General features: G+C 40.0%; 1 protein-coding gene and 1 long non-coding RNA gene across 2 annotated transcripts in view; both read left to right on the forward strand.

Annotated features, from left to right (window-relative positions):
• Nucleotides 1-9: 9 nt before the first annotated feature.
• Nucleotides 10-6545, forward strand: ABHD10 (abhydrolase domain containing 10, depalmitoylase). The gene is made up of 5 exons (XM_035315165.1): nucleotides 10-164; nucleotides 2999-3182; nucleotides 4012-4123; nucleotides 5050-5187; nucleotides 5627-6545. Exons 1-5 carry the CDS (start codon nucleotides 83-85, stop codon nucleotides 5966-5968), a joined length of 858 nt encoding a protein of 285 aa, XP_035171056.1. The 5' UTR covers nucleotides 10-82; the 3' UTR covers nucleotides 5969-6545.
• Nucleotides 6546-6911: 366 nt separating this feature from the next.
• LOC118160443 overlaps nucleotides 6912-10410 on the forward strand; it is a 7050-nt gene continuing 3551 nt past the window's right edge. Inside the window, exon 1 of the long non-coding RNA XR_004747499.1 lies at nucleotides 6912-8037. This is a non-coding gene — a long non-coding RNA (uncharacterized LOC118160443). The remainder of the gene's footprint in view (nucleotides 8038-10410) is intronic.

A 10410-nucleotide genomic window follows, 5' to 3' on the forward strand; every position in this document is an offset into this window, starting at 1 on the left:
CTGCCAGGAGCCGCGGGCCCGGCGGCAGGCCCCGCACGCAGCCGCCATTTGCTGGCCGCCGCCGCATGCGCGCTCCTGCGCCATGGCGGCCATGGGCGCGGCGCGGGGGCTGCGGGGGGCCGGCGGCTTGTGGCAGCCGCTGCGGGCGGCCCCGGGGCTCGCTGGTAAGGCAACGGCCCCCGGGCAGCCCCGCTGGCCGCGGCCCTGGGCGGGCACGGAGGCGGGAGGGCCGGGGGTTGCCTCGTCGTGGCGGCTCGGGCTGTGCGCCCAGGGGCGGGCGGGCGCTGCCTCCCCCGAGCTGGTGGGGAGTGCCGGGGGGATCGCGGGGGGCGAAGCGGGCTGGGGTCAGCCGGCAGCCCCCCGCCCCCCGGAGCTGCCTTCCCCCGCTGCTGCGCCGGCCCTGCCTGCGTGGTAGCGCTGGAGCCTTCCCCAGGGCGTTTGGGGTTTTCTTTGGCTTTGATGTGTGGCTGTGCTGTCAGTCGTGGTTGCACCGGGTCGTAACTCGGTTAAAATCGCAGGGTTTTTGGAAGGAAGAGGGTTTTATAGCATCAGGCAAGCGTCCTGTGCCCTCCTCTAGTTAACTTCTGCTGTCCATACGCGGCTTTTGGCACTAGATACCACACCGCACCCTTCACAAGTGCTCCCCTGCTCTCCCCAAGGTCTTTCACTGAAATCAGGAGGAGAAATTACTGGATAGCCGTTCAGGTATTGATGGCTTTGACTGTCTAAGGAGAGTGTGACCCCATTGAGGTGAGCTCTCTGATGGGCTGGCTGCGGAGGTTGCTTTAGGTTTGTGGATTATTCGGGTTAGCATTGCTGCCGATGCACTTAGAGTAACTTGTCAAGCGCAGAGACCAGTTCACGGGTAGTTTGGGCAGCAGCGGTGTTGGTAGCTCGGGTTAAACCCTGCCCAGTGTCAAACAATTTGAGGACACCTCCGGCATGCTCCAGGATGGAAACCTAATCACTTCCGAAATCGTTATCAAGGCTTAAGGGAGGGACCAATACTCCTAGCTCTTTTTTTCTATCAAGTGTAGCAATTCTTGGTGTACCTCTCACTGACAGGTGAAGAAGTGACTGGCGTACTTAAACACATGAACCAGAAGTCTTAGAGTGAATGCATCTAGATAAATATGCTTCTATTGTGGTATTTATTCCCCTTCATAACAATTGGTGCATCAATAGGATAAAGAACTGTCCTGTCTTTTCATGAGAGATTTAGTGGTTTTAATCTCTGGTTCAAACGGGATAACTTCTGTTCGAGTAGAACACCAAATGCTAGCTGTGCTCTGTGTCTTTTCTGCACATGCCTTTACTCGTGCATGTGGAAAACAAAACAAAGTTTTTGCAGTGTTTTACCCAATGGTTATACCACTGGGAAGGCCTGTTGTACCATTTGGGGCTGTGCAGGCTCTGTACCCCACTGTTGATTATCAGCATTCAGCAACCAGTCCTCTTCTAACCTAAGAATTAAGGGTGTCAAAGTCTTATCAGAAGTCTAGACCAAGCTTTCAGTTTAACAAATTAATCTTGCTGAGTGGGATAATAGAGGGGATTAATTCCTCTTAACACCTCTCTGTAAACCACTTACCTTCACCCACAGTAGAGATACAACTTACTGCTAAGATTAGATTAAATACTGTAGCAGTCACTGAGATTTAGCATCCTGTTCTTTTGGTAGCGTTTCTTTTCTTAATCTCTTTTCCTTGGTGGAAACTATATTTTTGGATGGTTATTAATGTGAATAACAGCCCAACCTAGTGTTTTCTTTCTAAATATGTCTGGTTTGTTATCTTGAACCAAAACAAAGCAATTTTAAGTTCCCAGTACACCGATGGGAAAAATGCATATTATTATTATCGGTCTAATAATATGTTGCAGGTCACTTTGACAGAAGTTGAACTAAATGATCTTGCATTTTATTAAATATTTCCAAAGTATTAGGTTCTCCAAGTGGTATTTTATTCTGGATAACTGTAGAACAATCTGAATACTGGTATAATTTATCCCCTCCAGCAAGAATGAACAAATCCACGTGACGGGATATCTGTGCCTCTTTAGGACATGTATAAGAAAATCATAGATCTATAATGGTCCACTCTTTCTCCTTATGGAGTGTGTTTAATATATTATTCTGTATTTACATACATTTAAATACATTACATACATTAAAACATACTTTTTTTTTAAACTTTCTATGTTTCATGTCTAAGGATAAGACTGCTGTTTAGATGGCAGTGTTAAGTAACTTGACTTGGAGCTGATCACCCTGTTTATTTTCAGTGTTACTAGCAATCTTTTAACTTAGGCAGAAATGGCTGTGGATGGTATGATGAGAGAGGCTGCATGTTACTTACTTTGGTTGTGAACAAAGCTAATGTTGTTTTATGTTCTTCACCTTGGAAAAGGTAAAATCAGAAGCTTCTTTCCAAATTCCCACTTTGGGATTGCCCTGCTGTATGGCTCCTTCATAGATCTGGTGGGTCTGGGGTTTTGATGCAGTTGAAGTTTTGACCTGCAGTTGCAATTTTAATGAAAATTTGACATCTCGTATACTTGTAAACTTACCATCACACACAGTACTTTGCGTGCAAAATTAATCTTTTTGAAATTCGTTCTTGAAAAACAAATGAAAAACAAAAAGTTTAAGTGGATGAGAAAGCTGTTATTTCATGTGAGATGAGGAAATATTCAAGATGGTATAGAACATGGGGACAAATGAAGTAAAACAAATCTTAGCATTTGTCTTCTGTTGGACGCTTTACTAATTGCTGAGTGGGCTCCTTGCATGGTTGGCTGTAGTACCGAGCAACCTCAAGTTGTTAAGTTATAGTCACTGTAAAGCGTAGGAGGCACTTTCATTTTTCTTTCCTCTTGAGCCTAAGCATCTTAATTTCACATGATACGTACACAGTTCGTGAATTCTAATTTTATAAAATGTTAGCATTTCTGCCAGCATTATCTTGACAATTATACTAAAATAAATGTTTTTATTTAGTTTGCAGGCAGAAGTCATCAGTCAGCTTTTTGACTCGACCAGATCGACCAAATCTAGCTTACCATAGACTAAAAGGCAGGAATCCAGGGGTTATTTTCCTTCCAGGCTTTAATTCCAATATGAATGGTCAGAAAGCAACTGCCCTTGAGGATTTCTGCAGCTCTCTAGGTCATGCCTTTGTCAGGTACATTAAAGTGTTGTTCTCGAGGAAATGAAACAACTGTCATAGGTTGGAAGAGGGGGGGTTAACAAAACATGTAGACTTTGGTGTTTGTGTTGGAATGCGTGCTGTGCTGTACACAAGCTAATGAGTTAATAATCTTTTTTGCATTTCAGGCATAGGCTTTCTGTCAGTTGAGGGACTGAGATAAATCACGAGAATGTATTTTGAAAGAAATTCAGAAGATTCTGTGATAAATTTCTATATTCTAGCTAGCACTGTGCGTTACATTAAAGTTACAGACACAACATTGAAAAAGAAAGAAAACCTTTAGAAATTTTAGTTGTAGCACCCAGATTTTTTTTTTTTTCCTAAACTATCATTACAAAGCGTGCTTATTAATTACCAAATATTACTAAGCTGTCCAGTGCCTTCTGTGGCTGTAGAGGAACACAGATGTGCTTGCTGATATTCTGCTTTGATAGGCTAGGTTGCATGCTAAGCTTGGTAAGCCTTCCTAAGTTGATACAGCATTTGGAAGAGCTTTTACACTTCAAAACTGAAGTATGTTGCTTTTTGGCTTACAGAGAATTTATCAAATTCATAGTCTGGGAAATATCCTGGTAAATTTGGATATTGCTACATGAAACGTTCTCCTCGTTGCATAGGTGTATCTAAACCTCTTTTCATGTGTTTTCTGGTGATACTTAATGATATTCAGGACCAAGGAAGAAAATATTCAATGCAGTATGCTGTCCTGTGTATAATTTTTAGTAAACAACACTGTTCAGTTTTAGCATCTGTGCTGCTGTAGACAGTACTACGACTTTCATTTTGTTGCTTACTTTTCCAGATTTGATTATACAGGATGTGGAAGTTCAAGTGGTAACTTTGAGGAGTGTACAATTGGGAAGTGGAGAAAAGATGTTCTGTCTATACTGGATGAACTTACAGATGGACCACAGGTTATCTTTTGTTTTTAAATATAAAACATCTTAGTTCCTCAAGATGGAATGACATACAATCAAAAATAGCCTATAGTAGGTCTGGGAAAGAGTAGCATCTCTTTAACAGCTTCCAGCTGGTCACTTCCAAGCTGATTCATTTGACATGTCATGTTCATGGGACCTCTTTTGCAAACAGGTCAATGACAGCATTGTGGGAAGGTGGGTTGGCAGGACCTCACAGAGGCTAGCTGTTGGAACACGGCTGTCGCTGGCAGTGGGTTACGCCAGCCTTGGCTTTCTCCCAGGAGGTCTGGGAAGGGTTTGTGGTGAAGGTTCCAACTAAAAGGCAGCAAGGAACCATTCCCGTGCTGTGCAGCCCTCCTCGTGGTTTTGTCCCAGTGCTGATGCATTAACTGAAGGGTTTACAGGACTGTTACAAGTTAAAGTACTCTGTATGATAAAATAGCTTAAAAAATCAGCAGAAGCAGCATTTGGCTTCTTCAGTTACTTCAGAAATGATTGTGAGAAACGTAATCCTCTGCAACCTGGGAAAACCTCCTATTGTGTTCAAAAACATTTTGTTTATGAATTGCTTTTGTTGACCTCTGTCACTGCACTGAACCTTTTCGATGTGACTTTATTTTAAGAAAGAAACTAAGCATGCTTTTGATACTGAATTGTTTCAACTCTCATTTTGTTTACAGTGTTTCAGTCTCAGAGAGCAATAACCAGCCATGTCAAACAAAAAGAATAGCAAAATTCCAGATTCTGTGGTGCTTACTCAGGCAAAATTTCCACTGGAGGTGACAGCAGTTCTGCCTGGGTAAGGACAGCAGGATTATGCCCAAGGTTTAAGTAGTTAAACAAGATGAAAACTGATGTTTTGTAAAAGGGGAAAAAAGGCTTTTTCCTATAAAATAACGTCTTATTTTTTCTCTCTTAAGATTCTGGTGGGCTCCAGCTTAGGTGGATGGCTGATGCTTCATGCCGCAATAGCACGCCCAGATAAAGTAGCTGCTCTAGTTGGAGTAGCTGTAGCAGCAGACCATCTTGTAACAAACTTTAAGAGGCTTCCCATTGAGGTAAAGCTGACGATTGTGTTTTGTGCAATCTAAAACTCGGTCAAGCATATAAGAAATTGTGTTGTTCAAGCTGTTCATATATTGCAGTATTACAGTATTTTGTGTTTGTAGTGGAGGTAAGTTGTAAATTAACATTAATTGAAGTGTCTGCAAAATACAGTGCTTCTAGGATGGAGCTGGTGTGAATACTAGAATGTGATTGTGGCATATAAGGCATGAAGTCAGATCTCTGTTGTTCTGCAGTCTGTTAGATTTCAGTGTTAGAATATCTTTATTTGTTTTAAAATGGTTTTGAATCCTCTCCAGTTTATATTCAGTAAGCTGAATAGGCTTGTGCTTTCAAGGAGGAAGGTTTAAGTGAATTTAGAATAGAAATAAATTGAGGAACTGTAAAAGCTCATAACATCAGTCGTGTGTACTTTGCTCTCTTTTTTTGTAGGCACAAAAAGAAATAGAAGAAAAAGGTGAATGGAAGTTTCCAACAAAGTATAATGAGGAAGGATATTACTCTGTGACATACGACTTCATTAAGGAAGCAGAAAACCACTGCTTGTTGAATAGTCCCATTCCTATCACGTGTCCTGTCCGGCTGATTCATGGCGTGAAGGACACTGACGTGCCCTGGCAGATCTCTATGCAAGTCGCTGATCGCATCCTGAGCAAAGATGTGGATGTCATCCTCCGCAAAACTGGCCAGCATCGAATGAGTGAGAAGGAAGATACCAAACTTCTTGTGAATACCGTTGATGATTTAATTGACAAGTTGTCGACACTAGTATAAGCTGCAGAGTAGCATAAAGACACGAACTCTACACCTGACTCTTTTCCATCAATAGCAGAAAACCCTGTTCGTAACGAGATGATGCTAGGGCTGTGACAATGACAGTAGGAACTGAGCTTTACCCGCCGTTTCCTTACCTCTGTTTTGTAAATACAGGTGTTTTATTAATGCTGCTTTTGCACAGATAGTCCAAAGTGTGAGGAAGTGCTGCTGTTGGGTTCAGAACCTCTACTTTACCACTGAAACCTTTTTTCACAGATTTCCTACCCTTTTGTACTGAAATGTTCGTTTTTTGTTACTATTGGTCTGTGCAGTACAGCTTTGGTTTCCCATGTCTGATGCCTTTTCACTAAAGTCCTTTTGCTGTAACTTTCTTGTGTTTTGTCTGAAACCATCTGTGTGAGGTAAAGCACAAGTATTTGCTAAAGTTATTGTTAGTAGAAATAGAAAACAACATGAATCATAGCAAACAGATTTCTAATAAATGATTATACTGTTCTTAGTGTTAAAATTGTAAAAGGCACACCCTGATTGTGTTTTGGGGGTACTACATAACGAATAAGTTAATTTGGGGTTACTTTAGACTTTGATTAGGAATAAATTTTAGAAAGATGAATGTCCATGCTCCTTTATGGGGTTACCTGCATAGACAGGAATCACATTGTTAGTGTTTTAAGAGCCTAAGAACACAGCACCTCAAAGTTCAGGTAGAACTCTTAAATATGCACATTAGTGTTTATGTCCTCTTCTGCAGGATTTTTGTAATGCTTAATTTGTGGGACTAATGCTAAAGGAATAATACGTTCTCTTGGTGTAAAGTCAAGTGAAATTGGATCAATATGATGAGTCGTTTACTCCTTCAGTTACTTCTCAAAAGTGGGGTGTACAGGACCATAGGTCATCAATGCCTCTTTTCTGTGACCTGAGGACTGAACGTTGTTCGGACCAGTGTCTTCCTGAGTTGAAAATTTGAGGAGTACAATTGCAAGCCTAAGCATCTTGCAGCTGAAACTTGGAAGTTGGATAATTCTTTTAAAATAAATCACGTTGGATTAAATAGTATACAGATTGAATTGCAAATGTGACAATTAGCTGGTTTTGTCCAAAAGTACGCTGTCATTCATACCTTAGGAAGAGAGAGTGAGGAGCTTACGTAGATGAGAGGTTGGAATTAGGCTGGCCTTTAGGTGAAACATCAGTCAGAAGTATTTAGTAGTTTCGGGCTTTGCTATTTTAAGTAGGAAGTTACAGCACTATTGCTACTTTATTAGATTATGGCTCCCACTGACAAGGTATTTTTGCAGGGTTTGTATTTTTCAGTTTTAACTATTGGCAGCAGAAGTATACTGTATAGAGCATTTGATGGGGTACTGGTTTAAAAAAAAAAAAAGATTTAAAAAAAAACTGAATTTCAAATGACTTCCTATGACAGTTTTATTTAGGCAAAGAAGCTGTGATGTTAATAACGATAATAATAATTCCAGTGTAACAATTCCCTAACTTACCTAGGTTATCTAGCTCAGATAACTTGACGGAGGAATTATAACATTCCATGAAATTTTGTTTCCAAGTATTTCTGAGGGGACTGGACCTTTTTTCTGCCTGTATGAATATGCAGTTCACACCTTTCTTAAACTTTGAAGCTTTAAAACCTCCTGAAGACATCCTTTAAAAAAAAAAAAAAAAAGATAAGCAAAGTGCTCAGCCATTTCCATTCCTGAAGACTGAGCTGTGTTTATTTGTAGTCGTGCGACTGTTGTGTGTTATAAAACCTGAAAATTAAATTTTTGTGAGTTTTAAAGACACAGGTAAATCACAATTAATTTATTTCAAAATTTTCTGCTCATAGCTTACCTATGACATTTTTAAAAATTCATTTCTGTCATTTCTTAGATGGCTTTGTCCCTTTAGAAGTTGAAAAAAGTGGGATGGATTCAGGAATAATTGCTATCAATTAAGACCTGAAGTTACCAGTTGTGATAGATGTATTTATGTTCACATTTATTTATAAAAAAAACTTAGTAACTGAAAAGTTTTGAGCTTTTTTTTTTTTTTTTTTTTTGAATTGGGTCTTATGCCTGTAAACATTCAATTTACCTATAGTAGTTCAGGGAGGGAAAAGTCTTTATATGTCTGCATAATTTGGCACTATGTAACTTTCTTGGAATAATTGCAATGTAATCTTTCAAAGCTTCATTTAGCATTTATTAAATAATTCATATTTCATGGGTGAGGTCTTTCTGGTGCAGTGCCTTAGAGCAAGATAGCTGAAAATGAAGTGGAGCAGTTGTGTGAGGGGTTTGGAGTTGTATTTTTTTTTTTTTTTCTTTTTGTTGTTCTGCTGTAACAGCATTTAAGTTTGGAAAAGCAGCCGAAGTTGACATAATTGTTGAGGGGATCAAAACTAAAGCATCAGTTGCTTAAACCTCAGCATTACCAAAGCTTAATCATGGGCTGGTTGGTTTGGTTTTGTTGTGCTAGTTGTATTGCAGATCTCTGTTTTCCTAACTTTTCTGCTTGCTAAATGGAGATGAGTGATAACACATTACAGTTACAGCCAAAATTTGCTACTTACAGCATAAATGCGAAGGCTGATTATACTTTCTTAATTACGACGGTATTTGAGGTGGTATATTGAGATTCAGTGAGTGCTAGTGCCCTTCTTTGTGCTCACCACTTAATAAATTCAGTATCTGATCAAAATGCTGGCAGTTTCCAACGTGAACATGAGGAAAATGGCTGTGCCTACAACTAGAAGTACCGCTGGAACTACTAGGCAAATTGACAGGAAGAAGTGTGTCTGCATAAGGTCTACCTTGAAGCCACCTCTTTGCATTTACAAAGTATTGGTACTTGAGTTGCAGGCACAGCATTTTCCTCGTGTTCGTGCTGGAAACTGTCAGCATTTCGGTCACTGCCAACTTGTGCTCACATGCCTGTAAGAAGGGATAGATGATAACCAGTGTGCTCCAACACATTCTCTGTTTCTGTGCTGATGTTGCCAAAGCTGTTCTGCTAATTGCAATAACAGAAAGTCTGAAGAAAATTGATGTTATGGCACAGCTTTCCTGCTATAGCACTCCTGAAACCACAGGGTTTCACATCCTACTTGTGACCAGCTCTTGACCTATCAGGAAGTTTTAACAGTCTTGGGTAAATTAGTATTGACAGGTTAGGTTGCTGTTCTGATTTTGTTTGGTACTGTGTTTGTCCCCTGAGTTACTGCCTGTGGCATCTCCTTCATTTTTGCCAGTAGATGCCTGCGTTGTGAATTCTTTTCAGTGTTTGTCATGTTTAAAAATATGTCTCTCTTTTGTGGAAATACTGTATTACCTTGGGTGTTATGTATTTGGAAAGTTTTGCATAGTGCAAATTATTAGAATCCTTTGACATGAATTATGTTCTGGGTTTTCTGGTTCTATTTTTAATGGACATCTGATTTGCTGCCACATACCAAGTATATTTTATGAATATGTAACATGTATTTCCTCAGCAATAATCTGTGTTTGCACAGAATGATTAGAGTCCACGCTTTCAAATTTCCCAATATAAGCAATTCTACCTTGTGGTGCTTGGGGGACTGCTTTTCTCTGTGTACCTTAATTTATAGTTCTTAATCATTTTCATTAATACACTTAGCTTAAGTTGTTAGTATTTTCGTTGTCTTGCACTTTTGATAGGTCTGAAAATGACTTCTGGGCTCACCTGTCACTGAGTGTTGTACGGACATGTTGGGACTGACACGACTCTCACAGCACATGGAAGCCCTAGACACTAGCTGAGCAACTCAGCTGCTTCTGTTGTTGATTTTGATCAAACAATACTAGTTGAATAAGCACCTGGAGGTATTTTTCTTACATGTAAAGCTCAAACTCCTGCCGAGGAGTTAATTATAGTCATTCAAGTTTCATGAGTAAATAACTAATCCTTTACAGTTAGGCACAGAAGCTTGGTTACCCTGTAATACCAAAGAAGCAAGTGATATATTAAAAAAAAAAAAAAAAAAAAAAAAAAAAAAAAAAAAAAGGCAGTATCAGCTGACTTCAACTGTCCTTGGACTTTAGCCCTTAGCACCACTTTTTTTTTTTTTTTTCCAGATCTGTTGCAAAATCTGTGAAACTACTTGAAAGTTGTCAAACAAAGTTTTATTTTGCCTTCTAAAGGGAAGAGAATAGGGATTCTTTTCTTTTGCATGTATTTGGAATTAAACTGCAATAGACCGGTATGTATTGGAAGAGTCTATAAAGCTTATTAAACTAATTTCCTAATAAGTAAGTGCTTTTGGTCTCTGTATATCAACCTGTGCTAAATGCAACTTCGTATGCATGTATTTTTATCTTGTCATGTATTTGGCTTGTTCTGTCTTACTTCATTTCTCGTTGTAGTGCAATGCAGCCTTTTTTTGGGGGGGGGGGGGGGGGGGGGGGGGGGGGGGGGGGGGG

The sequence above is a fragment of the Oxyura jamaicensis genome, chromosome 1 (genome assembly GCF_011077185.1).
Source record: "Oxyura jamaicensis isolate SHBP4307 breed ruddy duck chromosome 1, BPBGC_Ojam_1.0, whole genome shotgun sequence".
NCBI lineage: Eukaryota > Metazoa > Chordata > Aves > Anseriformes > Anatidae > Oxyura > Oxyura jamaicensis.

What these genes read in the sequence shown, in the direction of transcription:
- ABHD10 (XM_035315165.1), top strand. Translation starts at nt 83, where the DNA reads ATGGCGGCCATGGGCGCGGCGCGGGGGCTGCGGGGGGCCGGCGGCTTG. An exon ending in CTAGGTCATGCCTTTGTCAG is followed by an intron (nt 3,183 to 4,011) that starts GTACATTAAAGT and finishes TTACTTTTCCAG; the next exon opens with ATTTGATTATACAGGATGTG. An exon ending in TTAAGAGGCTTCCCATTGAG is followed by an intron (nt 5,188 to 5,626) that starts GTAAAGCTGACG and finishes CTTTTTTTGTAG; the next exon opens with GCACAAAAAGAAATAGAAGA.